This window comes from Nylanderia fulva, unplaced genomic scaffold, assembly GCF_048542155.1.
Source record: "Nylanderia fulva isolate GAGA-0341 unplaced genomic scaffold, ASM4854215v1 Scaffold26, whole genome shotgun sequence".
NCBI lineage: Eukaryota > Metazoa > Arthropoda > Insecta > Hymenoptera > Formicidae > Nylanderia > Nylanderia fulva.
The window spans coordinates 706,313-734,234 of record NW_028190325.1 but is presented as its reverse complement, the minus strand read 5'-3'; the positions used below and the strand labels follow the sequence as shown (position 1 = coordinate 734,234).

The 27,922-nt window shown below is 26.7% G+C and overlaps 3 protein-coding genes across 11 annotated transcripts; 1 reads left to right on the top strand and 2 right to left on the bottom strand.

Moving 5' to 3' along the window:
* Window positions 1–25: 25 nt before the first annotated feature.
* LOC114938900 (putative multidrug resistance-associated protein lethal(2)03659) lies at window positions 26–21,969 on the top strand. 8 transcript variants are annotated; one of them, XM_085483626.1, is made up of 15 exons: window positions 6,764–6,879; window positions 9,214–9,276; window positions 10,228–10,328; window positions 10,392–10,649; window positions 10,988–11,243; window positions 11,404–11,578; window positions 12,155–12,311; window positions 12,745–12,947; window positions 13,331–13,974; window positions 14,241–14,917; window positions 15,074–15,288; window positions 19,606–19,796; window positions 19,902–20,687; window positions 21,456–21,563; window positions 21,769–21,969. In XM_085483626.1, the coding sequence occupies exons 3-15, from the start codon at window positions 10,255–10,257 to the stop codon at window positions 21,802–21,804; spliced, it is 3,780 nt and encodes a 1,259-aa protein (XP_085339752.1). In that variant the 5' UTR covers window positions 6,764–6,879; window positions 9,214–9,276; window positions 10,228–10,254; the 3' UTR covers window positions 21,805–21,969. The 8 variants fall into 8 exon arrangements, with proteins under 8 accessions (XP_085339749.1, XP_029168865.2, XP_085339752.1 ...); XM_085483623.1 differs by lacking the exon at window positions 6,764–6,879 and adding an exon at window positions 26–234 and having other exon boundaries at window positions 19,606–20,687; XM_085483621.1 differs by having other exon boundaries at window positions 19,606–20,687.
* On the bottom strand, window positions 1,400–4,395 carry LOC114939035 (odorant receptor 13a-like). The gene is made up of 7 exons (XM_029313260.2): window positions 4,322–4,395; window positions 3,810–4,260; window positions 3,187–3,472; window positions 2,982–3,081; window positions 2,555–2,665; window positions 2,071–2,226; window positions 1,400–1,500 (listed from the first exon to the last, which is right to left on the bottom strand). Exons 1-7 carry the CDS (start codon window positions 4,325–4,327, stop codon window positions 1,450–1,452), a joined length of 1,161 nt encoding a protein of 386 aa, XP_029169093.1. The 5' UTR covers window positions 4,328–4,395; the 3' UTR covers window positions 1,400–1,449.
* A 1,553-nt stretch (window positions 21,970–23,522) lies between the features above and the next one.
* LOC114939008 (odorant receptor 4) lies at window positions 23,523–27,914 on the bottom strand. 2 transcript variants are annotated; one of them, XM_029313220.2, is made up of 7 exons: window positions 27,377–27,914; window positions 26,048–26,495; window positions 25,343–25,625; window positions 25,042–25,141; window positions 24,488–24,613; window positions 23,725–23,880; window positions 23,523–23,646 (listed from the first exon to the last, which is right to left on the bottom strand). In XM_029313220.2, exons 1-7 carry the CDS (start codon window positions 27,380–27,382, stop codon window positions 23,596–23,598), a joined length of 1,170 nt encoding a protein of 389 aa, XP_029169053.2. In that variant the 5' UTR covers window positions 27,383–27,914; the 3' UTR covers window positions 23,523–23,595. The 2 variants fall into 2 exon arrangements, with proteins under 2 accessions (XP_029169053.2, XP_029169054.1); XM_029313221.2 differs by lacking the exon at window positions 27,377–27,914 and having other exon boundaries at window positions 23,581–23,642; window positions 26,048–27,074.
* Window positions 27,915–27,922: the final 8 nt, after the last annotated feature.

The following is a 27,922-nucleotide window of genomic DNA, read 5'->3' as shown; positions in this document are numbered from 1 at the left end:
TCAGTCTCGCAATCGCAATAGCTCGCACGAGAATCAGTCTCGCGCGAGACGCGCAACATGACGGACGTGTAGAGTGTACTGAAGTTGGATCTCGCCGTCAGGTGGTGATATTTCTGCTCAAAGTTTGTCTTAAATTGCGGTCAATCAGTCAGTCTCGCACGAGACGTGCAGCGTGGTGGATGTGTGGAACACGGCGTCTAATGGAAAGGATAAGAGAGGTCTTCACCGGATCCAGTAAGTGCAGTTCATTCATAACTTCGAAGTTGGGTTTCATCATCAGGTGACATTCCTACTCAGAGCTCGGGCTCTGAGTCTTGCCTTGAGGTCAGTCAGTCAGTCTCGCGTGAAAGGTGTAGCGGTAGATCTGTACAGATGCACGAATTTAATAGAAGCACAGATAATTCGATCGAAAAACTCTTGTAGAAAATTGAATGGTATAAAGAATTTTATTATACAATTTTACTTTTTATATTGCAGAAAATGATTTATATTTGACAAGATGTTTTGTACAATTATATGAGAGAGATTTTATTTACTAAACGATTACTAATAGCATTAACTACATTGCATTGTCAATTCCAATTAATTATGAAGCATAATTAACCATTGTAAAACCAGAGTCTCGATTGATTTCAATTGTCTAAACATATAGATCGTCATTATATATAGCATTGCATCTTTCCTGAGTGAGAGTATATGGAATGCTTCTAAATTTTATTTGCATGGTAAGTGTATGTTTAAGATTTATCTCGTGTTATATAACCTGGTAATAAATCTAGAGCAAACTTTCAAAGTCGAATGTATATTAGTTTACCAATACGAGACATCGTGAAATTTAAATTTTCTCTTATATAGTATGTATACACAACTATTATAATTAACTAATTTATATATATTTTTATGTGTAAAATTTATTTTATAATTAAATTTCTATATAAAAAATAAAGAAAATAATATTAAAAAATTGAGCCAATAGGGAATATAATGCACATTCTTTTATATATTCTGTGTCAATATTGAAATGTTTTATATAAAATTACATACTTTTCTTTAATAATGTATAACTGTATTTTACTTAAGCAGTTGTGATTGTATTTTAATATAATTGTGCTACATATACACAATCTACAAAAAAATATATTTTTAGATAAAGAATTTTTCAAATTATAATATCTAGCAATAAAGATATATATAAGAATAAACAATATTGTAATTATAAAATCATTATGTAAAAAAATTGATGTCGTCTATAATAAATGAACGAGCGACTCTCAGAAAAATAGATTTTGAGAGTTTGAAGCTCGTTCAAGAAAAAATTAATATATATTAATACATATTATAATATAAATTAATATATATATTATAATAATAAATTTATTTTCTAAGTGTATTTCTATTTGTATACAAATTTATTTTTATATTGTACGTTTATAACTTTTTTATAATTCTTCATAACAGAGTTCGCAGCATTGACAAATATGCCATAGAAGTTTTGATAACCTGCATTAATGTGGATTTAATTGTTACATAAATTTTAATTAAAAAATTATTTCTTAATTAAGAAATCTATAAAGTTAAAAAAACTTATTTCTAAATTATGTCAAATTAAAAGAATTTAGAAAATAGAAAATGTTTATATAGATATAGAATTTGTGTTAAAAATGCACAGAGTAACCGAGTAAATTAATTTCTAAAAGAATAGATTCAAGGCAATTTAAATATAAATCATCTTTAATTATGATAATAAAGATAATTATAACACTATAAAATAAAAATATAAAAAGCAAAAAGGCAAATAATAGTCGTAATACGGGAAACACAAGTGCAAAAAAAATGATTATATTTAATATATTGATTCCTATAACCGAAAATAAATATATCAAATTTTTGATTGCATTTACTTCTCTTTTTCAGCTTTTATTTGCCTGTTTGTTTCTTATATCTTTATTTTATCAGTACTTAATGTTATATTATTCCCTGTTTTAATTATAATAAATATATAAATATGTTATCGAATTGATAATTTTGGAAATGAAATTTTATGCTTGAAAAGATTATTTAAATACTCACATCTGTAAAACTGTTTAAGGAAAATATGTAAAATCTGGCAGCTGTTAAGTATAGCATAACTTGTCCATGAATCATACATATCAGCAAACATTTCTTGCAACTGAGCGGCATTTCATACCAGTCGCACTGGTAATATGCATCTTGAACATTTATGCACTAAATAAAACAATTAAATGATAAAAATTATGTTTAAAAACAAAAATTTTTATTCAGTCAATAGTTTTTGAGTTATAAAAATTTTTAATTGGCCACAATTTCATATACAATGTATTTTTATTTTTTATGCATTAGTGTAATAACGCAAATAATCAAATTTGTTTTTATATGAAACATTTACTTTTACTCTTTAATCACTATGAAATTTTACTTTTTAATATCGACTATCTATATATCGAATATCAAATGTAATTTAAGTTATGCGTACTGTACGCATACGAAATATTTATTCATCAGTTTGATATTATTTATTAATTTCCAACGATACCTGCTGAGTCAATTGGTCACCAATTAAACAGTATCCAAAAAGCATAACAAGCGCAATAATCGCGAAAAATATAAAAGTGCAACAGGTCGCCATTTCTGAAATCTCCAAGTTCTAAAAAAATATATGTTATTTATAAATACATATAAAATGTTTTATAAATTGCAAGCTTGATTTTTGCGATAAATGTTCTGTAAACAATGAAATCAATTTTTTATAGTAAAAAGTTTATAATTGCTATTTTTAATTATTAATTATATGAAAGACTTTAAAGTGCTTATATTTTCACTGAAAAAAAATCATGAGTAAGTTAGATATACAATATAAATATTATTGTAATTTATTTTGTAATAATGCTATTAATTATAATTTTAATAAATTAGATATTTTAAAATAATAATGAAATATTTAATAATATAGTGATACATACTGTTATGACATAGTACATCGAGATAGCTAACACAACACTATTGCCAAGAAGTTCATCCAAAAGAATTAAATTGAAAATATTATCTACAGATTTCGCCATCCTTTAATCGCCATAATATTCCAATAAAATCATGTAAATAAGAATTAAGGCTAAATAATTGTTTTTATTCCATTATTACATATATATAAAGATATAACATTGTTACCATATTATCTTCAGATGTATTCGAACAAAACTACGAATTCTATTCACTATCATATCTTGTGAGTAGGTTTTAACATTTTTGATGCGGTACGATAAAATGGATAGTTCGCCACAAATGTGAAATACTAAAATAACTAATAAACAAATCGCCGCCATGTGACAGATAGAGGCATAAAACATCGGAAATAGATACAAATACATTAATATATATGCATAATTATTACTGATATCAAAAAATGTATGGACCCTATAGGGTAATATAAAAGATTCCGTATTGTTATGTACCGCTAAAAAGAAAGCTATTATAAGAATATAAAAAAGTTATATCTAGTAAAAAATAAATTTGTAATGTATATTTAAATATAGCATATAATAACTAATATAATAAATTATAATAAGAACTTTTTTTATCTATACATATACATATGAATATTATTTTACATTACAGATTCTTTAACCAATATCGATTTAATGAATTAAAATAATTTATATGTATATCTTTAATAATAATGTTTAAAAAAATCTTTAAATATTGTAGATACAATATATATATATATATATATATATATATATATATATATATAGTTTTACTTTCTATTTTATGATGATTTAATTTTTATATACCTGGATCGCTGCTTGAGAAACTCATTAAAAGCGGTCTAAAGTACAATAACATGACCGTAATGAACATACCGACGATCGAGCCATATGTGAAAATCTTGGACGTGTAATTGTAATTATAATAAATCCTTTCTTCTTCAGAATTTTCAAACTTACGTTCCATCATATCCTTTTTAACGGCATTAATTACGTGCTTCAATAAATTACTACAACGGATCAGCCATACTGCCATAAATGTCATAGTATACGCTACAGTTTCTACGAGATTCATCACCATTAACTCCAAATTACCAAAAACATCATAAAGATCAGTATATGCCATAACGAGATACACCATATAATATGATATATAAATTGCGAAACGAATGTATGTTTGTTTGAAAGGCCATATTCCTCCGACGGAAAAAATACGTTCTAAATGAATAAACAAATCTTCAATGTCGCCGACTTTGGTCTGTAACACAATTTTTAGAATAGAATAGAATTTTTATTAACTTTTGTTGTTAATTTCTTACTTTCATGGTGAATCGAATTGTAGTTATTCATCAACTGATCATTCATAACTGAGAGTCGTTTTGTTGCAAATCACCTTACTTATGTATATGACACGCTTAATCAATTCGCGATGGTCGAGAAATAAAGCCAGACATGCATTTGTATAATGCTATTAGTATTATTATAGTGCTCATTTTATGAATCTGTTATTTTAAATTCTATATGCCTGATATTTAACATAATAATCTAATAGCTAGGTTGCTATTAGGCTGTTATTAGCTATAATTTTTCTGAGCGCAATTATCTTACTGTCTCACAATCAAAAGCAACATTATACTGTTTTTATCCTTTATACCTTTCATCTTCTTATAATCTTCACATTGTGTAGAAAAACTGTAGCAATTGCACAAGTGCTTTTAACATTAGTGTATAGATAGTCATTAAACTTCCCAATAAATATGTAGAAATATTATCCATAATTTTTACAATAATTGTATATGATGCAATTGTTTTTACGTTTTGTCAATTAAAAATATTCTGAAAATGACAGAACTTTTGTATCTGTCACTTGCTTGATCCATTGCTTGATAAATAGCATTTATTTATATTTACTAATCAAATTTGTCCATGAATATGAAATTAATCAGAATTAAATAAGAAGAGAATTAATTATACACTACTTCCTATTTCTTATAAATCAAATAATAAATCTAATTTTTTCATGATTTTTTCGTAAGTATAATTTTAAAAAGTAAATATTTAAAATAGTATTCATACTTTGAGTTGAAAAAATTGCGATATTTTACCTTAATAAAATTTTTATTTAACTCTTAATTATTAAAATATCAAAAATTAGAATTGAAAAAATAAAATTTAAAGATTTATTGCGGTCAAATTTGCTGTCAATTAATCGTAATTAGTCAGACCATTGTAATATTAAAAATTTTTTTATGATTTTATTTATATTTTTTTTGTAAGTATTTTATCATTTATAAATGTATTTATTGAGACTTATTATGTGTAAATCATATACATTTAATATCAGTACATGTAAATAATCGCAAGGTAAATTTTGTATTTGTATATTACTTGTCCAGTTGACAATATCTTAAATCTTAGTTTTTATCAGATCTCAATATAACTGCTGGATCGATCAAATTATAAGTATGATCGATAGACTGTACATTTTTTTAATAATAAAACTATTCTCATTTTTGCTTTACACATCTTATAAACAAAGATATTAGAACGCAAAATCCAAATTATAAACATTTTTATCAAAAAACACTATATAGGAAATAGGCAACATAAAATATGCATTAATGTTACACTTTTTTACACAACAATTTTTAAACAAGTGCGTGAATTTGACGCTTTATTATTTTTTTAAAAAAGTAAGTATAATATACTGTAACAACTACACATTTTTTTATATGTATATAAGTATAAATGCCTATAAAAAATTAAAACTATAAGAATATTGTATGATATAAATTTTATGTATAAGAAGCTGTATGGCGTACATATGAAAGATGATCTTTCGATTAAATTTAAAAAATGGAAAATTTATAATATACTCTTATAATTAAAAGCTTTTATAATTTATCTTTGTAAGTCACAAAAAAATATAATATATTTAAAGTATATAGAAAATATTCAATATCAGATGCTTGTATAGAATTTCATATCTGATTGTGTATAAAAATAAATAACATAATTTCTGTTTTTGTATTTTATTTGTATTCTCCATCTCTGCTAGAGATATTAACTTGAATTTTTTTAATCTTATGGGACAAGGTGCCTAAAAATTTGATGGATAAAACATGTTGGGGACTTTTAAGGAACAAAAAAGAAAACCCTCTTAATTTTTTTGAATGGAACGACTTATATAAAAAAAATTATAGTGATTTTATTTTAAAAAAGTAAGGCGCTTCTCTTCTGTTCCTTAAAAGCCTTCAACATTTTTTAATCATGGAATTTTCAGGCACCATATTCCATTTAATTAATTCAGGTTAATATCTCTAATAGTGGCATAGAAAACAGTTTGTAACAATTTATGTGAGACATCCTGTATATGGAAATATACTATACATATATATATTTCTGATTTTGTTAATCTAACTAAATATAATTATGCACCCGAAGCAAAGCTATAGATTATTCTTTTATAATAAAATCTTGAAAATTGCAATATAAAAATTATTGTTGGAATCAATGCAAAAAAATATATTAAGTAATTATGCAATGCATAAAAATTTTATATTTAAATCTTTAACAGAAAATCTTTAACAGAAAAACAGAAAAGAAACAAACAAAATAAAATTTTCTACAAGAATTTTTTGATCAAAATACGCGCATCTTCTTACATGCGGCACACTGCGGGGCCCACGCGAAACTGATCACGTGACCATCAGTCTTGCAATCGCAATATCTCGCATGAGACAGTCTCGCGCGAGACGCGCAGCATGACGGACATGTGGGGTGTACTGCAGTTGGGTTTCGCCGTCAGGTGGCAATATTCCTGCTCAGAGTCTTGCCTTGCAGTCAGTGTCAGTCAGTTTCGCGCGACGTGTAGTAGGTCTGTACAGATGCGTAAATCTAATGAAAGCACAGATATAGATCAAATAATTCTTGTAGAAAATTGTATTTTTATTTTGTTCTCTGTCAAAAATTTAAATGGAATTTTTATGCATTGCATAATTAATTAACTATATTTTGTTTATTTTTTTATATATTATAATATTTTTATGCGTGTATTACAATTTTTGAAATGTTATCATTAAAAAATAAAATATCTTTGCTTTGCGAGCGTTTGTAATTATATTCATTTAGATTAAATAAAATAAGAAAACAAAAATATACGTACTTATATATATGTATAGATATAGAAAAAGAGGTATATATATATATATATACATTTGGCTTTGAAAAAAGTTTTAATATTATAATACAAATATTATAAGACTACAAAATATATATATATTAGTAATTAAATATTTTCTTTTAAATGTAATTATATTTTTATATTTATATTTATTATAATACAAATTATTAGCTAAATATTCTGCACCAAATATATTAATATTTAGATATCGTATACTTTTATAGTATACAGTTTTGTAGTATAGACTGTACAGGAATATTTTTCTTTTTATCTTATCTTTTTCGGAAAAATAATATTTGGTAATCAAAGAGAATAATGCTATTATAAATTACATGTCAGAACAGTAAGAGCAATGCAAAAGAAGAGAACATTACATGCATATAGTTTATCTGCAATATTTAGGATGAATATTTATATGATTCTTATTTTTGTATTTAAGAAGACAAGAAGAAGGAAAAAATGTGTGCGATTGGCTTATTAATTTTGCAAGAAAATTGATGTTATCTATATTCATTTTTCACATACCTAAACGTTATTTAACGGGAAAGTTTATTTCGAAGTAAGTAAGATATATATATATATATATTTTGAGTTTCTCAAAATTTACTTACAGAAAATATAAAAACGTAACAAAAATATAAATAAAATTTGTAATAAATAATATTATAATACAGAAATAAAATAATATTTAAATAAAAATAAAAATAAATTAAATCAAAAAGCTCGCAAGATTAATAAATCACAGAATAGAATAAGAGCTGAGAGCCGAAGCCGTTATTATGGTCAAAAATTATTTATTTTAATACAGATATTATTACACAAACGTTTCAGTCTTATTTAGACCATCTTTAGTGTAAAATTAATATTGATACAATGAATAAAAGACGCATATTGTAACAGAATTTGCATACGCAGCTTGTAGGAAAATTATTATCTTTAATTATTTCCAACTGAATTAATGACAAAAAGTGAGACAATAAAAAGTGCAGAGTCAGTTCTAATTTTGTGCTTATGTCAACTAGTCAACAGATATAATCGGTATACAAACTAATTATAACTGTGACTCTGCACTTTTTATTCCATCACTTTTTGTCATTAATTCGGTCGGAAATAATTATAATAATTTTTCTACGAGCTAGTTGCGTATACGAATTCTGTTATAATATGTGTTTTTTATTCATTGTATTAATATTAATTTTACACTGAAGAGGGTCTAAATAAAACCGAATCGTTTGTGTAATAATATCTGTATTAAAATAAATAATTTTGGCCATAATAACAGCTTCGGCTCTCAGCCCTTATTCTATTCTGTGATTTATTAATCTTGCGAGCATTTTGATTTAATTTATTTTTATTTATATTTAAATATTATTTTATTTCTGTATTATAATATTGTTTATTACAAATTTTATTTATATTTTTGTTACGTTTTTATACTTAATTTCTGTAAGTAAATTTTGAGACACTTAATATATATATATATATATATATATATATATATATCTTACTTACTTTGAAATAAACTTTCCCGTTAAATAACGTTTAGGTATGTAAAAAATGAATATAGATAACATCAATTTTCTAAATTAATATATATATATATATACAATATATATATATATATATATATATGTAGAAAATGTTTAATTACTAATATATATTATATATATATATATATATATATATATATATATAAATATCAAAATTATATGTATATTTATAGCAGTTTTTGAGATATCAATTTATAACATTTTGTTTAATTTATCCTCTTCTATGTATTTAGGAATATAATTTTATATAAAAAGATACTATAAATATTAATTATCTTTTGTTCAAAAATAAGAATTTTTTTATAATTAAAACTCTATACAATTGATCATATACTATGATAGCTTTTAAGCTCTTTAGCATCTGTTTTGAGTTTAATTACAACATGTATATTGCTCAATTAACTCTGTATGTGATAAGCAATGTAAAGAATGATATTAAATGTGTGATAACGTGTGATAGACTCGAACGTAATTGCAGAAAAACTTGGAAATAATCATATCAATCAGCCAGCATTGCTCGACACTGCCAATTTATTTTTTGGTGAGTTTATAATAAAATTAATATATTTGTATATATATAACATGTTTGGATACAAATTTTAAATTCGACAAGAATTTTAAAGTATAGATTAATTAATTATTTAACGAACACACACAATTGATGTATCCATAAAACAGCATAAAACTTATCTTTATTACTCAATTCTGCAATAATTTTACTGTGCGTTCTTAATTCAAATTATTTTTACATTATCGAAAAATTGAACGCGATAAAACATCGAACGAAATATATATGTGACTCTATTATTATAGAAATAATTATTAAAGAAATAATTGTTTGTAAAGATAGCGATCTTGGATGCTTGATCGCTATGAAACAATAATTTATAATTTAGATTTCTCTTTCATTCTTAATTCATTAAATAAATATATTACGTAAAAAAATACGTTTTGGAGATCTAGATATATATTTAACACATTTTACTTTATCTTTTTAAATTAATTTTATAAAAATAAAATAAATAATGCAATATAATAATTTTTAATCAGTTCTATATATATTGCGAATTAACAGAAATTACATAAATATAATACATAATATTTGTCATATAAAATGTTACATTCAAGTTATTTTGCTTTTTAATCGATCTATAATCAATAAGTAACAAAATAATAACGCGTGCAGAGAGACAGCAAATTCTGTGGGTTTTTCGCACTTCATATGCTTATTTCAATTAGTATAATATCCACTAAAATGTTTTCGCAAAGCATAAGTGGCTAAGCAATACAGAGCATACCACTGATAAATTATTTGTATTTATTTCAAAAATTTAGTAAAATGGTAAAAAACTGTGTTGTAAAAGAATGTAAAATAATAATTCTATAATATAATTTTATATTGTATAAACATATATAAAAAATATTATATAATCAGAATAAATACAAGGTGTATATTTGTTACATTATTTATTACTTTTATGTTACATGGCAGCTATATCCCGTGTTTACTGGAACTATAATGAACAACAATCAAAGAAAATATCCAAACAATCCTCGGCAAAACGCGAATGTAATCTCTATTCTTATTTATTGGTGAGTAATTACAAATTATGTTTATTAAAAAGATACTTTGGAAAATTAATAATTAATACATAGGTGGACTCGAAAAATTTTTCGAATTGGTTACAAAAAAGATTTGGGAGAGACCGACATTTATGCAACCCTTACACAAGACAGAACTAGCCATTTAGAAAAGATTATAAGCAAAGCTTGGAAAAACGAAGTAGAGTCGTGCGCCAAAAAAGAAAATGGCTCGAATTGTAAGCCACAATTACTCAGAGTGTTATTGCACTGTTTTGGAAAACCATATTTATTAATTGGATTAGCAGACGCAATAAGGGAATTAGTTCTTAGGTGTGTTAATCTCATAATAAATAAAAACGAACTTGTATTGATTCACGTTATTTAATATGCATGTAATTGCATTTTATATTATTAAAGAAACAAATTTGGATTTTAACTTGTTTTCTTTTCAAGTAAAAGCCACAGCAAACAGAACATATCATAAATTACATAAATATAATTGTGTAATATACATAAATATAATTGTATAATTATACAAAAAATTATTTTAAAAATATTCGTATAATTAACAAACAAATATAAAAATAAATTATTTAAATATAAGTTAATCTGGCGCGTAAAATATATTTTTACATTAACTCATCTTTAATCATTCAAATATGTTATAGAATATGCCAACCATTGTTACTTGCAACATTATTGCACTATTTCGCAAGCAATAAAGAAAAATGGGGTAACGAAGTGTATTACAATGCAGTCGGTCTAATTTTATTGTCTATTCTGGATACTTTTATTATACATTGTACTAGGCAGTATTATGCGCATATAGCACTGAAGGTCAAAATAGCATGTACTACATTATTGTATAAAAAAATATTGAAACTCTCCACTTCTGTGCTAGATAATGAGACCTCTGTTGGACAGGTATATATGTATAGATCAAGTACATAAATTTTTAAAACAATACTAAATTTATAACGTAAAATAGAGAACAAAATAAAATCTCGGCATAAATAATTAATCTAAATATGTATTATGTAAATCTGATGAATTCAATAATTTGTATTATATACTTCATTTTTAGATGGTAAATTTTCTGAGTACTGATATTACCAGATTGGAAATATCCCTATGGGATCTACATTTTATTTGGATCGCACCTATTCAAGTCATATTGATTACGTATATTATATTTTCCGAAATTGGATGGGCAGCAGTTGTGGGAATGTCAGTATTTTTATTATTTATTCCTCTTCAAGGTAAATTTTTATCCAGATTTTTCAAATCAGGCGCAAATTCGTAACAAATTCCAAATAAAATCAATTCATTTATCATAACAATACAATATTATAGTTTTCAGTTTATCTCACTGTAATTAGATTATACTTATAAAACAAATAAAAAAATATAAAAAGTGCAGCCAAATTTCGATTTCTCGTTAGCCAAAATTGCAAATTTTTTCAATACAATTAAAACGTACCACGAATAGATTCAGAATATAACTGTGTAAATCAAATATAAATATATTTATGTTTCTATATTTAAATTTTTAACAAAATAGTACGTAATAGACTTGTGTTTGTAAATTTGTTTACATTTATGTTATATTCAAATATTCTTCAAAAACACTTTTTAATTACAAACAAATTAATCACATTCATGCATGGCATATTTCTATTAATGTCTAGTTATAACAAATGTGATTAATTTATATTTTTAATAGTAAAATTTATAAGTATTCTATTATACCTACATTGTTTCGATAATATTTTTTTTACTTTATAAATATAATATAAATATTATTATAGTATATTAAATGGCATTTATTATTTCAGCGTTTTTTGCAAAAAAAATCACACCTTTAATCTTTAAATCAGCAGAAAGATCAGATGCTAGGCTTAGATTAATGAATCAAATAATCACCGGAGTACAAGTAATTAAAATGTATGTTTGGGAAATACCTTTTTATATTCTTGTGGAAAAAGCAAGAAAGTAAGTACGCATTAAATAATTTCTTAATAACATAATATTTAAGATCACTTTAAATTTATTAGAAAAATTGAATGGTGCTTAATTAAATTTTAAAAAATAATAAATTTTAATCATGACTTTTTATACTCGATCTTAAAATGCCTACAAATATTTATTAAATCCGAATATGTAAGTATTTTTTGTCATTATTATCTCACTTTTAAAAAGACAATACTATTTATGCTACAGGCTACAGTTAATATCATTAACATATTAAAGTTTTAATTATAGGTTTAAATAAAATTATAGGTTCAAATAGAAATATCATTTATCATAGATCAGATTAAATAGATCAAATAGAAATATCATTAATTGTCATAGTTTCGAAGTTGCGGAACGTAACTTGTCACGACTGCATTTAAACAAATTGTCATTGAAACTTCATAAATTTCAGGCGTGAGATGAGCGTGATAAAAAAATATTCTATTCTAAAACAATTATCTCTTAATCTTGATTGTTGTGTACCACGACTCTGTCTCTTTATCACAATACTGGCGTATATCTTATTTGGAAATTATATTAATCCCGAAAAAGTATACTTAGTAACAGCATATTACTATGTTTTACGAAACTCAATGATTTTTGGATTTGCATTTGGTAAGATTATTAATGTAGAATAAAAATGGATATTTTTTACTTGAACTGATTTCATGTTTTTTTTTAAATATCAAAAGCTATATTGAAGATATCATATAGAATAAAACTGCTATTAATAATAAAGTACAGAAAAATACAAGAAAAAATATATATATATATATATTTACTAAAAATTTTTTACTAAAAACTTTTACTAAAAATCTTATTTTATTTATCTCTAAATTATGACCAATAATAATTTTATTTAAAAAACCATCAAAAAAGAGAAATTGATAGTTGTCAAATTATGTACAATTAAAGATAGAGAATAATCAGTTAAAAAAATAATAGATTTCTTACGGGAAAATTAAAAAGAGGGATATTTTAATTATGGTATTCCATAGGTGTCCAGAACATAGTACAGGTACTGGTTTGTTTTCGCCGTTTGCAAAAGTTTATGATGCACACTGAGATTACTAAAAAAAAAGAAGAGAACCCACATGAGACGATTAGAGAATCGTTTGCACTTCGTATGATCAATGTTAATGCCAAATGGCACAGTGATAATAAGGAATATACGTTGCATAACGTAAATTTAACTGTACTTCCTGGAAGCTTTGTGGCTATTGTTGGTCAAGTAGGTTCAGGCAAGAGTAGCCTGTTGCAAGCGATACTTCAGGAATTGCCCTTGATGAGCGGAAGCATCAAAAGTCGTGGCAGAATAAGTTATATCAGTCAACAACCATGGATTTTCGCGTCTACCGTGAAGCAAAATATTCTGTTTGGACAAACAATGGACAAGTCACGTTACAATAAAGTAATCAAAGTCTGTCAAATGGAATCAGACATAGATTCGTTCCCTCGGGGTGACTGCACTATTGTAGGCGAAAGAGGAATAAATTTGAGTGGTGGCCAACGCGCCAGAATCAATTTAGCACGAGCTATTTACAAAGACGCCGATATTTATCTCCTGGACGATCCCTTATTTGCCGTGGATTCGCACGTTAGCAGACGTCTTGTTGACAACTGTATCTGCAGCTATTTAAAGGTAAAAATTGTAAGACAAAATAAAATAGTTCGATACAAATAGATAGTATAGTGATAAATTTTCAATAATTATAGAGCTACATACATCAAGTTTTACATACAGTTTCATAAATTTGCTACAAAGTAGTAAAAAATAATTATAGAAATAATTAATAGATACTTATTAGAAGAAAAAAGTCCGCATTTTTCCAACCGCACCTAACACTTAATATAGTCCATTTTCCCGTAGTTAGATATCAAAAATTTTTACTTATTATTATCAATTAGGGAAAAACAAGAATTCTAGTGACGCATCAACTGCAATTCTTACAACTCGCTGATCAGATTATTGTGATGAATAATGGTAGCATCGAGCAAATAGGTACTTTCGATGAGCTTCAAGCATTAGGTCTCGACTTTATGAAACTATTAAAGACGACAGATGCAGAAGAAGATAAAATTGAACAGCTTGATAAACAGTATCAAAACTCAATAGAAAATGAAATAAAGGTTGATGGAGAAACTTCAAATGTCTCGCTGGACGAAATACGTGAAGCAACAATAAAAGGTCGCGTGTCTTTCAAATTGATCTTCGATTACTTCAAAGCGAGTAAAAAACCTTTTATGATAACTCTGATGATGTTAATATTCATAATAAGCCAGTTAATAGCCAGTGGTAGTGATTACTTTGTTGCATTCTGGGTGAACGTGGAATCGAATTCATGGTATGAAATTAATAATTCCACGGAGTTTTTATGGAGTGGTCCATTGTCTCGTGATTATATGATGTACATATACAGTATTATGATAGTGATGATTATATTACTATGGCTACTCCAAACAATCATCTACTTTACCGTATGCATGTGGTCATCAGTAAATCTACACTCCGCCATGTTTCGCAGCATTTTGCGCGCTACTATGTACTTCTACAACATAAATCCAACTGGCCGTATATTAAATAGGTAAATACAGACAAAATAACGATTAATAAAGCTCTCTTTTTTAATTACAGAAAATATTTTTTATTAATTTTTGACACTTGACATATTGTGTAACAAATTGATAATAATTGTCTAATTTAACTTAAAAAAGTAAAATATTGTTGTTATTTTAATTAGGTTTGCTAGAGATATTAATATTGTCGATTTAATGGTATCGATAAGCATATTTGACGTCATAGTGATCGGACTTATCTCAGTTACAGTAATAATTATGATCGTAGCGATTACCCCATGGTTGGCAATACCCTCTTTTGTTTGTACCTGTGTTTTTATCTTCTTACGTATGATATACATCCGTACATGTCGTAGTATCAAACGTCTCGAAGCGACAAGTAAGTCAATTGAACAATACTTATAAAAGACAATATTTATAATCGACAAATAATTATAGATCCAAATATTCATAGATTCTTAATAAGATAACGTGTTCATTCCAAATCAGGCTACAGCGAAATTTAAACAGATACATAGAAATTTAAATACATATATATACATATACATATTCTTTAATTGATATTTTTTATAAATTAATACAATTGTCGCTCGTATATTGAAAACAAAGTGATAAATATAAGGCCAACTTATCGAGCTGAATATTCGAGATGTTCAGTCAACTACCATTTATTACATGTATAAATTATAAAACTACAGTCATTATATTAAAACTAACGCAAATTACAATCATTCTATAAACGTTTCGACCGCACGCGGTCTTCTTCAGTATAATTATTGAAATATAAATTCTTACAATTCACATAATATCGAAATTTAATTATAGTTATTCAGAATCAAGAGTTTTTGAGTAATTAACGCGTGTTTCAATCCGTCCTGTCCAACAATGTTCGCCTCGATATGATCCCTGATTTTGTTCAGATCTCGGATAGTTTCATCGTTAATATGCGAGAAATTAACCCGTTCCGTAGGCGCTGCGATTTATAAAAAATTACCGATCAACGCATGTCCAAATTATAATATGTATCCCCTACAATTGGTAGTATGCTTACCTATCATCGTTCTTCTTGATAATTTTGCTACTTATTAACAGTTATTAAGGATGACACATAACAAACCAACAATACAGAAAGACAGCTCATTTTAAACTCTACTTGATCGGAGAGCGTGCGTGTTTATATATGATCTAATATCTATGTTTTACTCGTTAATGTCCTATTTGTCCTATTATTATTTCTTGTTCGCTAATATATCCAAAATATCAAAATACGACTCGCTAAGTAACTCAGTATCTTTGTTTAAATTTAGTCCATTTTTTTGTTCCTTGATATGTAGCATCTCAGAAATGAGTCTTTTATAATAATTATTTTCGTTGTCCATGATCTTAACATTGTCCCAATTAAAAGTATGATGTTCATTTATTATGTGTTCAGAAATTACTGAATGTTTCGTTGAGTCCAACCTAATATTATTTTTATGTTCTTTTATTCGCGTCTGCAATTGCCTCTTTGTTTGGCCTACATAAGATGCATTACAATTATTGCAACTGATCTTATAAACCACATTCGAATTGCATGGATGTTTAGTTTTATCTTTCTGCGCTTTAATAATATTGTCCAGTTTGTTGAGACATCTATACCCTACCATACAATTTTTATTTTTTACCGAGGAAACAATCATTTCTGAGATCCCATCTATATACGGAATGACAAAGAATTTTTTATTGACCGAGTCATTTCTTATACTTTTTGTTCTTTCTATGTTGGCCTGTCTCTCTATAATGCTCCCCTTAGATATGGGTGATAAATTCTGTCTTCCGAATATTAGTAAAAAAACAGCGATACATGAATTCATCAAGGACATAGAGAGTAATAGCAAACGAAATAATATTAATAATCTCACAACAATCAGAAATATCGCGGTTCCAAAATTTGCACAACTTCTGAACACGAAGGATAAAAATGACGTAAGTCAACAAAAATTACTTGGTGCACACAGAGATTTAATAAAATTTTGTAAAGACAATCCGAATGTTCTATTCACACGCGCGGACAAGGGTAATGCTACGGTGGCAATGGAAAGATCTCATTATATTAACAAAATGGAAAACGTTTTAAAAGATGTCAACACTTACACTATTGTTAAAAAAAATCCGTGCAAAAAAATAGAGAACGATTTGAATGATTTGTTGAAGAGATGGCTTAAGGAAGATTATATTTCAAAAAACGAATATTATAAATTACGTTGTAGTGATTCTCTCCTTCCAAAAGCGTATGGATTACCGAAAATCCATAAGGAAAACTATCCAGTTAGAATCATAGTTTCATCGGTTGATACAGCTCTATACTCGCTGGCTTCGTTTTTACAAAACACCTTACGAACTAGTCTACCCAAAGCGAAAAGTCATATTAATAATAGTTTTGATTTGTACAGCATATTGTCTGGTAAAAAGATTGATGATAATGATAGGATGTTTTCCTTGGATGTGGTGTCTTTGTTTACGAACGTTCCTCTGGATCTTGCGATTGACGGTATTAACGATAGATGGGATCACATTGGAATAAATACTAAAATACCGAAAAACGAATTTTTGGGGGGTATAAAATTCATATTGACTTCTACATATTTTACATTTGATGACATAATTTATAAACAGACGTTTGGGACCCCTATGGGGTCACCGTTATCACCAATTATTGCAGACCTGGTTATGCAAGATCTTGAGGATACAGTTCTCAAAGCGTTGAATTTGGAATGTTTGTTTTATTTTCGTTATGTGGATGACATAATAGTGGCCACCTCTATGACTAATATGACTCAGATTGTGAATAATTTTAACAACTATCATGAAAGACTTAAATTCACGGTCGAACAAGAGGTTAACCATAGCTTGAATTTCTTAGATTTATCACTTAAAATTATTAATAACAAAATATATATAGACTGGTATCAAAAAGAAACCTTCTCAGGAAGGACGTTATCATTTTATTCAAACCACCCACTATGCCACAAAATAGGAATAATATATAACCTTGTAGACAGATGTCTATTGCTATCACATCCACTATTTTTTAATAAAAATTTGGAGTTAATTATTAATATACTCAGAAGCAATGGTTACCCTCTTGATCTGATTTTTAACAAAATTAATCATCGGATAGAACACATCATATCTAAGGGGAGCATTATAGAGAGACAGGCCAACATAGAAAGAACAAAAAGTATAAGAAATGACTCGGTCAATAAAAAATTCTTTGTCATTCCGTATATAGATGGGATCTCAGAAATGATTGTTTCCTCGGTAAAAAATAAAAATTGTATGGTAGGGTATAGATGTCTCAACAAACTGGACAATATTATTAAAGCGCAGAAAGATAAAACTAAACATCCATGCAATTCGAATGTGGTTTATAAGATCAGTTGCAATAATTGTAATGCATCTTATGTAGGCCAAACAAAGAGGCAATTGCAGACGCGAATAAAAGAACATAAAAATAATATTAGGTTGGACTCAACGAAACATTCAGTAATTTCTGAACACATAATAAATGAACATCATACTTTTAATTGGGACAATGTTAAGATCATGGACAACGAAAATAATTATTATAAAAGACTCATTTCTGAGATGCTACATATCAAGGAACAAAAAAATGGACTAAATTTAAACAAAGATACTGAGTTACTTAGCGAGTCGTATTTTGATATTTTGGATATATTAGCGAACAAGAAATAATAATAGGACAAATAGGACATTAACGAGTAAAACATAGATATTAGATCATATATAAACACGCACGCTCTCCGATCAAGTAGAGTTTAAAATGAGCTGTCTTTCTGTATTGTTGGTTTGTTATGTGTCATCCTTAATAACTGTTAATAAGTAGCAAAATTATCAAGAAGAACGATGATAGGTAAGCATACTACCAATTGTAGGGGATACATATTATAATTTGGACATGCGTTGATCGGTAATTTTTTATAAATCGCAGCGCCTACGGAACGGGTTAATTTCTCGCATATTAACGATGAAACTATCCGAGATCTGAACAAAATCAGGGATCATATCGAGGCGAACATTGTTGGACAGGACGGATTGAAACACGCGTTAATTACTCAAAAACTCTTGATTCTGAATAACTATAATTAAATTTCGATATTATGTGAATTGTAAGAATTTATATTTCAATAATTATACTGAAGAAGACCGCGTGCGGTCGAAACGTTTATAGAATGATTGTAATTTGCGTTAGTTTTAATATAATGACTGTAGTTTTATAATTTATACATGTAATAAATGGTAGTTGACTGAACATCTCGAATATTCAGCTCGATAAGTTGGCCTTATATTTATCACTTTGATATTTTTTAATTAGTATTTTTTAATATATAAATTAAAAATAATAAATTATAATTATTTCCTCATTTTTTCTAACATTTATATACAAATAAAGAATAATACACTTTAAATAATATCCCTATAAGCGTATGATATTATTTAATATTTAAGCAATATTCTAGGCATATTTTTAAAATATTTAATATTCTAAGAATACGCCTAGAATATTAAATAATATCATGCGCTTATAGGAATATTTTATTAAATATTAGATAAGGTCGACTATAAATATTTGTCCATAATATAATAAATTATTATAAATAAAACGTGAATAAAATAATGTAGACCAATTATGCAGCGCGTTCGCCGATCTTCGATCATCTCACTGCATCTCTGCAAGGATTAACAACAATCAGAGCTTTCAATGCAGAAAATATATTGATGACAGATTTATGCAGTCATCAAGATCTTCACTCGTCTACCTGCTTTCTCTCCCTAGCTACATCTCGAGCTTTTGGCTTCTACATTGATATGATCTGCCAGATTTATGTAGGAGTGATAATTATAGCTTTCACGATCTTCAAAGATTTAGCAGTAGTTGGAAACATCGGTTTGGCGATCACACAGATCATGTCATTGACAAACCTGTTGCAGTGGGGATTTAGACAAACAGCTGAACTGGAAAGCCAATTGACCTCAATAGAGAGAATTCTTGAGTACAGCCGATTGGAAGAAGAGCCGATGATCGATAGTAAACCGACAGATACCAAACTACCGGACAATTGGCCAACAAAAGGCAATGTAGAATTTAAAAATATAAATTTGAAATACAATCATCAAGGAGAGTACATTTTTAGAGATATTAGTTTCACTGTCCTACCGAAAGAAAAGATCGGTATCGTCGGCAGAACCGGCGCAGGAAAGTCATCTCTGATTAACGCTCTCTTTCGTCTGGCCTGTGTAGAAGGAGAGATTCGTATAGATGATATATCCACTAGCACGATTGCCTTGCATAATTTCCGATCAAAAATCAGTATTATTCCTCAGGAACCATTCTTATTTAGTAGCAGTTTACGTCGAAATCTCGATCCCTTCGATCAGTATTCCGACGCTATTTTGTGGCAAGCTCTACAAGATGTTGAATTAAAAGAGATAATCTCAGAGATGGCAGGCGGATTGAATACGAAAATATCCGAAGGAGGATCAAATTTCAGCGTAGGCCAAAGACAATTATTTTGCCTCGCGCGCGCTATTATCAAGGACAATAAAATTATGGTACTGGATGAAGCGACTGCTAACATTGATCCTTACACGGACTTCCTTATACAACAGACAGTTAAAACAAAATTTATAAACTGCACTGTATTGACTATAGCTCACAGATTGAATACTATTATGGATAGCGATAGAATATTTGTCATGGATGCTGGACGTCTTGTGGTAAGTATAAGTTGAAGAATTAAAACATAATTTCAATAATTTTAGCAATACAATTTTAATTTGATTTTGTAATTTTTCATTCTCTAGATAAAATAGGACAATCAAATTAAGACACCATGACGTTAAAATATTATATACATATTATATACATATATATACCAGAGTTAACGCACCTGTTAATGACAAATTCTTATGAGGATCTTGTGCAGATAATCTTATTTTTTTAAGAAATATCTTGACATCTATAATTTTCAAGTTATAAAAGTGATTGAAAAAGAAAGATCCAATCGTCCTTTTTTCACAACATAAACTTTGAGCTAGAACTAAAAGATTAATAAAACTACATTCTTCAATTAATTTTAGATGTATACCCAGCCAGAAATGAATAATCAAATTGACGTCGAATCGATGTCGAGTCGACATCAATTTATCTAATCAATGTTGATTCAACGATGAATTGACGTAAATTTGTGGTCAAATCGATGTCGATTCGATATCATTTCTGGCTGGGTATATACATATGTGTGTAAAATTTATAGCTTTATTAAAATTTTATTTTAAGACGTTATTATACAATATGATGACAAAATTCAAAACTTACAAAGAATAATCTCTCTCGATATTTCCGCTAAAGAAAAATTGTTTCTCAATTTTAAGATTTTGTTATTATAGCAAATGATATGCTAACTCTATTATAGAATAATTTGTGTATGTGCACGCTTATATTTAAATAAAAAATATGATTACAAAATGAAATTTTTATTTCAGGAATGTGACCATCCATATATTCTTTTACAACAAAAAGGATATTTTTATAACATGGTACAGCAGACTGGTTCTGCGATGGCTGAAAATCTTATCGACATAGCTACAAAAGTAAGGAAACAGTTAATTTAATATATATAACAAAAGTATAATAATTATAATAAAATACAAAATATCCATAGTTAAACATTTTATTTATTTCATTTTTGAAGTGTTATAATTATTTATTATATTTATCAAAGAAAATCTAAAGTTTAATTTCTGTTAAGTTTTATATTTATAAATTTTGCTTCTAATAAATTATGATTGTTTACAGAGTTTTTATGAAAAGGATACATCGCCATCTAGATGATGTCAATTTTCAATTTTGTGCCAAATTTATCAAAATAATATTTTGTGACACATTTTTATAGATTGATAAATTAATACAATCAAGTACAATATACAAAAATTTCATCAATACAATCAATCAAGTATAGTACATTTTATATTAATAAAATTATTTTTGATGACTTTCTCTTATGTTTTATATTCTGTTGAATTTTTCTTGTACCCATCATAGTCCCAATTTTATATTGCTTTTTAGAAAACTCATAAAAAGAAAAATGTTGGCATAATAAAATAATAAAATATATAAAAATGTAATTTTATGTAAGAAATTAAAGCAGATAAATATTTATTTTAAAAAAGTTATTAAAAAAATAAAAAATTAATAAAATAACCAATGCCTAATTGTGCTATATAACAATTAACATTTATTTTTTCTCATTTTGTTTAGTTTAATATTGTTCTCATTTTGTTTAATCAAATATAATTATGTGCGCGAAACGAAGTTATTATAAATTAAGAGTTTAACTAGGCTCTGTAATATATAAATATAAATTTAACATATATAAGATAGGCAATAAGAGCCAAATCGCGGATGACAGTGCGTTATTCTAAACGAAACTAAATTTTTTCGTTAGTTTCGTTTAGAATAACGCACTGTCATCCGCGATTTGGAAGTTATTATATATAATTCTTTGATAATAAAATCTTAAAAATTGCAACGCATGTATTATATAAAATTATTATTTCAATGCTGGCATAGAAATATATTTATTAATTACATGATTTATAAAAATGTAATATATAAATTTTTAACAAAAAACAAAAAATATAATTTTCTACAAGAATCTTTCGATTAAAATATCTACGCTTTCATTAGATTCCCGCGTCTATTCACGTCGGCGACGCTGCACGGCTCGCGCGAGACTGATCATGTAATCATCAGTTTCGCATTCGCGATAACCTTTCCATCAGATTAATACATCTCATACGTCTATCACATTGCGCGGCTCGCGCGAGACTGATTATCGTGTATCGCAAATCGCAAACGCGGGACCGATGGTCACATGACCAGTGGATCCACTTGTCACGTGACTTCGGTTTCGTGCTCGCGATACCTCGCACGAGAATCGAGAATCGCGCGAGCCGCGCAGCGTGACGGACGTATGTGGTGTGGAATCTCGTACGAGTCTAATAAAAACGTAGATATTTGATCACAAAAAATTTTTGTAGAAAATTTTATTTCTTGGTTTGTATTTTCTGTTAAAGATTTAAATATTGAATTTTTATGCGTTGCATAATTAAAATTAATATATATTTTATGCATTGATCCCAGACAGCACCAAATCCAAAATCGGCGCATAAGATATCTTTAAAATATGTTTAAGATGTCTTTCGGATATCATACATAAGATTTCTTAAAGCTGTCTTAAAGATTTCTTAATGATATCTTATGCGCTAATTTTGGGCTTGGTGCTGTCTGGGATTGCAATAATAATTTTTGCATGAATGCGTCGCAATTTTTGAGATTTTATTATCAAAGAATAATATATGTATCTTCTCTTCACGCCTGTAATTATATTCAGTTAGATTAAATATAATAATGAGAAAATAAAAATATATGTATACATATGTATATAGAAAGAGAGATAAATGTATATATTTGATTTTGAAAAAAATTCGAAATTATAATACAAATATTATTTTATTTATGTATTTTAATATTATTTATTACACATTTTATTTACATTTTTGTTACATTTATATATTTTTTATAAGTAAATTCTAACAAAATATATATGTCAAACTGATACTCTTACACAAAATTGCGTAACACAGATAAGTATGCCATCGATGTTTTCACTATCTATAAACAAAATATGTACTAAATATGACTAAATGATAAAAATGTCATATACAACATAGATACAGTTTATTGACTCACACTTGTAAATGTATTCAATGATAATACACAGAATTTTCCAGCAGTCAACACCAATGGTTTCTCAGAACGAGTCATACAAATGCTAAGTAATTTTGTATGCGATGGTGAATTATTGTACCAATTAGAATTGTATAATGCATCACGCAATCCAGTACTCTAAATGACATAAAAAAATTTATTTTTTATAATGAGGAAAATGATTAATATTTGACACATGCTCAAAATGTTTTGTATAGTTATATGTAAGAGATTTCGTTTACCGCGAATAATTACTAATAGCATTAGCTACATTGTATTGCCCATTCCAATTATATATATGGAGCAATTGTCTATAAGCATTGTAAAACTAGGGTTGGTTAATAAATATTTTACAATTTTTTTAAACAAAAATCTATGTATAATAGATGATTACAACAAAAATTATTAACCTTGAAAAATATGTAATATATCACAAAAATGCTTACTGACATATTAATATAATAATTCATATATTATGTTTAGCCAACAACAATATAAATTTTAAAATAGTGTTAATCGTTATTCAAGAAAAAATTAAATTTAACAATTTGCTCCATATGTCGACCAACTTCGATTTCCTTTATATTAAAAAAAAAGTTTCAAATTTATAAATAACAAAAAATTTTTAAAATTTTTTCTGTTAATATTAAACGATTTATCTAATATTTTACTTGAAATATATAAATAAATGTATTTTGTGTGCTTTGATATTAAAAGAGAAAAATTTTTTAATTTTCATTATTACCTCTTTAATAAGGCATTCTCCTATATAACAATATGCCAGGATTGTACTAAGTACACAACATATATATAACATAAAAGCTATAACCTTATAATTAATACCATTAACGGTATCGTCAGATTCTGAATTCTGAAATATAATTTAATCAATCATTAATTAATAATTTATAAAAAAAATTAAGTAGTACAAACTATCCCAAAATTGACGGAAAATTAATAATAAATAAAAGGATAATGCTTTAACCACTGATAAAATATAAAGATATAAAAAATAAAAAACAAATTATAGTTAAATTTCGGGAAATAATAATAATTGATAAGCTTTATAACTATTAAAGATAAATAACATTTCACAAATTATTTAGTATTTAATTGAGTGCGCACACATGCACAACATACACACATTTTTCTCCCTTTTTCTCTCTTCCTCTTTCATCAGAAACATAAAAATAATAACGCTCTATTAATTTCAATTTTTTTAAAAATATAATATATATTTTTAAGAATTTCATAAAACGTATATCATTATTTTGTTGATCTTTAAATTATTATACTCACCGTAATCATATTATACAAAGTTAAACAGAGCAAGAAAACAGTTCCAAGAGTTTGCTCAAGAAATAGCATATTGAAATTGTTTTCCAAAATCTCTGCTAGTCTGAAATGTACTACGTTGTTAAAATTATTAAAACACGATCATATTATTTTTGACATTAAGCTTATTATAAACTAAAAAGCTTATATATTGTATTATATATAAACATAACCATTTAAAATGCTTATACAGTTGTGACAACTTTAAGAAATATTATTTTTAAAAATAATGCATACAGAAAATAAATAAAATATAGATACTCACGTTATTAGATGATAATGCCTCAATACGATGCTAGTGACGTGACTGTGATAACTTTCACGATCTTTTAACAAATAGTTAATTTTGTACGATAATACAGCAAGTTGACCACAAATATGAAGTGCCATGGTAAGTACAAAAGCATCTGGTCCACCATAACCACATGTTATAAGTGGCAAGTTTAACAACAAGTAGGTACAAACGCACATGTAAGTACTCATATCCTTTATCTCAAAGAAGGGATGAACCGGATATGGTAGGTCATACGAGAAATTACCGGACATTACTGTACACATTATATATTAATATTTAATTTTGCGCCTTTATCTTCATTTGTTTAAAATAAACTTATTTTAACTATATATATATATATATATATATATATATATATATATATATATATATATGTGTGGAATGCGTGTAGTATTGTAATATTTTTTAAGTATAAAATTATATATATAGAATATGGATATAAATAGAATATAAAATTATATATATATATATATATATATATATATATATATAAATTATATAAAATTATATATACAGAATATGGATATAAATAGAATATATCTATCATATCCAAACAAAAGTAAATAATAACTTGACAATATTTAAATTGTAGATAATACTTTTTAAATTGTTATTATGATAAAATGTAGCATTAAATTTCACACGGTAAAATATATATATATAATGTGTACTTACTTGCACTCCAATTATCAAAAAATGTTTTGAAATAATATAATGTAGCGGCAACTGCATTCAAACTCAATGATATTTTTATAAATATCAGCGCAATGTTATTATAATACAGATATGCCATTTTTTCTTGAATATTGCTATACTTTTCCGTCAAAAAATCACTCTCAATAGCTTTTAGAAATTTGGCCATAATTTTACAACTCCGTCTGCATATGAACATTTTTCCCAATATCATTGTAAGAAGAATGTTATCCGTTAAATTTGCAACAACGAGTTCCGGTTGACTAAAATTCTTGATCAAATGGTTCAGTCCCATAATACAATAAATTATCATGTAAACACAAAAGAATATGAATATAGGTTGGTTCACTTTCAATGGCCACAACCCCAAAAAAGTCAAAAACCATTTGTTCCAAGTTATTATACTTGATGCTCGAGTGAGATCGACCATCTAAAAGTAAAGAAAGAAGAAAGTTATCATATATAATATACAATTTACAGGGTGTCCAGTAATAATCGTCCAATTTTTTCTATGCAGGTGTAGAGCCAGTTAAACTGAAAAAATTCACTAACATTTAGCGATCTTTGCAATAATTAATGAGAAATCAATGTAAAAATATCGGTATGAATCAACACAAATATAAGTGTGAGGCAAGAAGAAATATTTCACTATTACACGATTGCTAAACGCAAAACATAAATAACTTTGATTATTACATCTAACACTTCGTCACTCTTTTTAAATTAATTTCGCATTAATTATTATGAAAATGGCAAAAACGTACATAACATACATATATACAAAGAGATATAAAATGATTTAACCTTGCAGCCTCCACATTGACATAAGATATATGTATTTTGAGTCACATTAATGTCGGTGATACTGTAAATTCCATGGCTTAACTCAAGAAGTTCTTGACGAAAAAAATTAAAACATATTTTCAAATTATCTTGATATAAATCACGAGAATAAAAAATAAAGATACCGATTTTAAAAATTCAAGAGGTGACTTTTACATGATTTTGATCATATGTAATGCATAGCTTAAAAAATCCTAATATTTTTATTACATTTTGTAATTAAACATTTTTTAAATGCTTATTTTCTAAAATATTTAGATGGTTTGAGGAATTTGTTATATACTTTATATACTATATTGATATTAAGATGTTAACAAAATATTTACAAAAAAAATTAAAAATATTAAAAACATTAAGTAAGATATATCGCACACATATTAATATGTCTCGGATATTTATAAAATATTCAAAAGAATTAATATAAAAGTCTTATTGCTGAAACATAATGTCGTGAATTTCTTTCTGTACTTGCATGGTCTATTTGTCGTCCATATAAGTTGAAGGTATACAGTAAACTGACCGAACATATATCATACTAACTTCGAAGTAAACTTTCCCGTTAAATAACGTGCTTATGAAATGAATAAATAACATCAATTTTCTTGCAAAATTAATAAGCCAGTCGCGCACATCTTTTCCTTTTTCTTGTCTTCTTAAATATGAAAACGAGAATCATATAAATATTCATCTCAAATATTGCAGACGAACTATAATCGTGTAATATTCTCTTCTATTGCATGTTACTCTATAACTGTTCTAACATGTAATAGCACCGTTCTCTTATATTATAGCCTTAGTCACATTCACCAAATGTCATTTTTCCGAAAAAGATGAGATCAAAGGAAGAATATTCCTATACTGTATTATAAATACGTAGTATACGTGTTTAGAATTATTATTCCATATTGTTATATTTCACGAATTTGCACGTTGGTTGGACATGTATCTGCTGGGATGTGCTGATCGAGACAAGAGACATTGTTTCTTTATTTTTTTTATTTTGTTTTCCTTTTA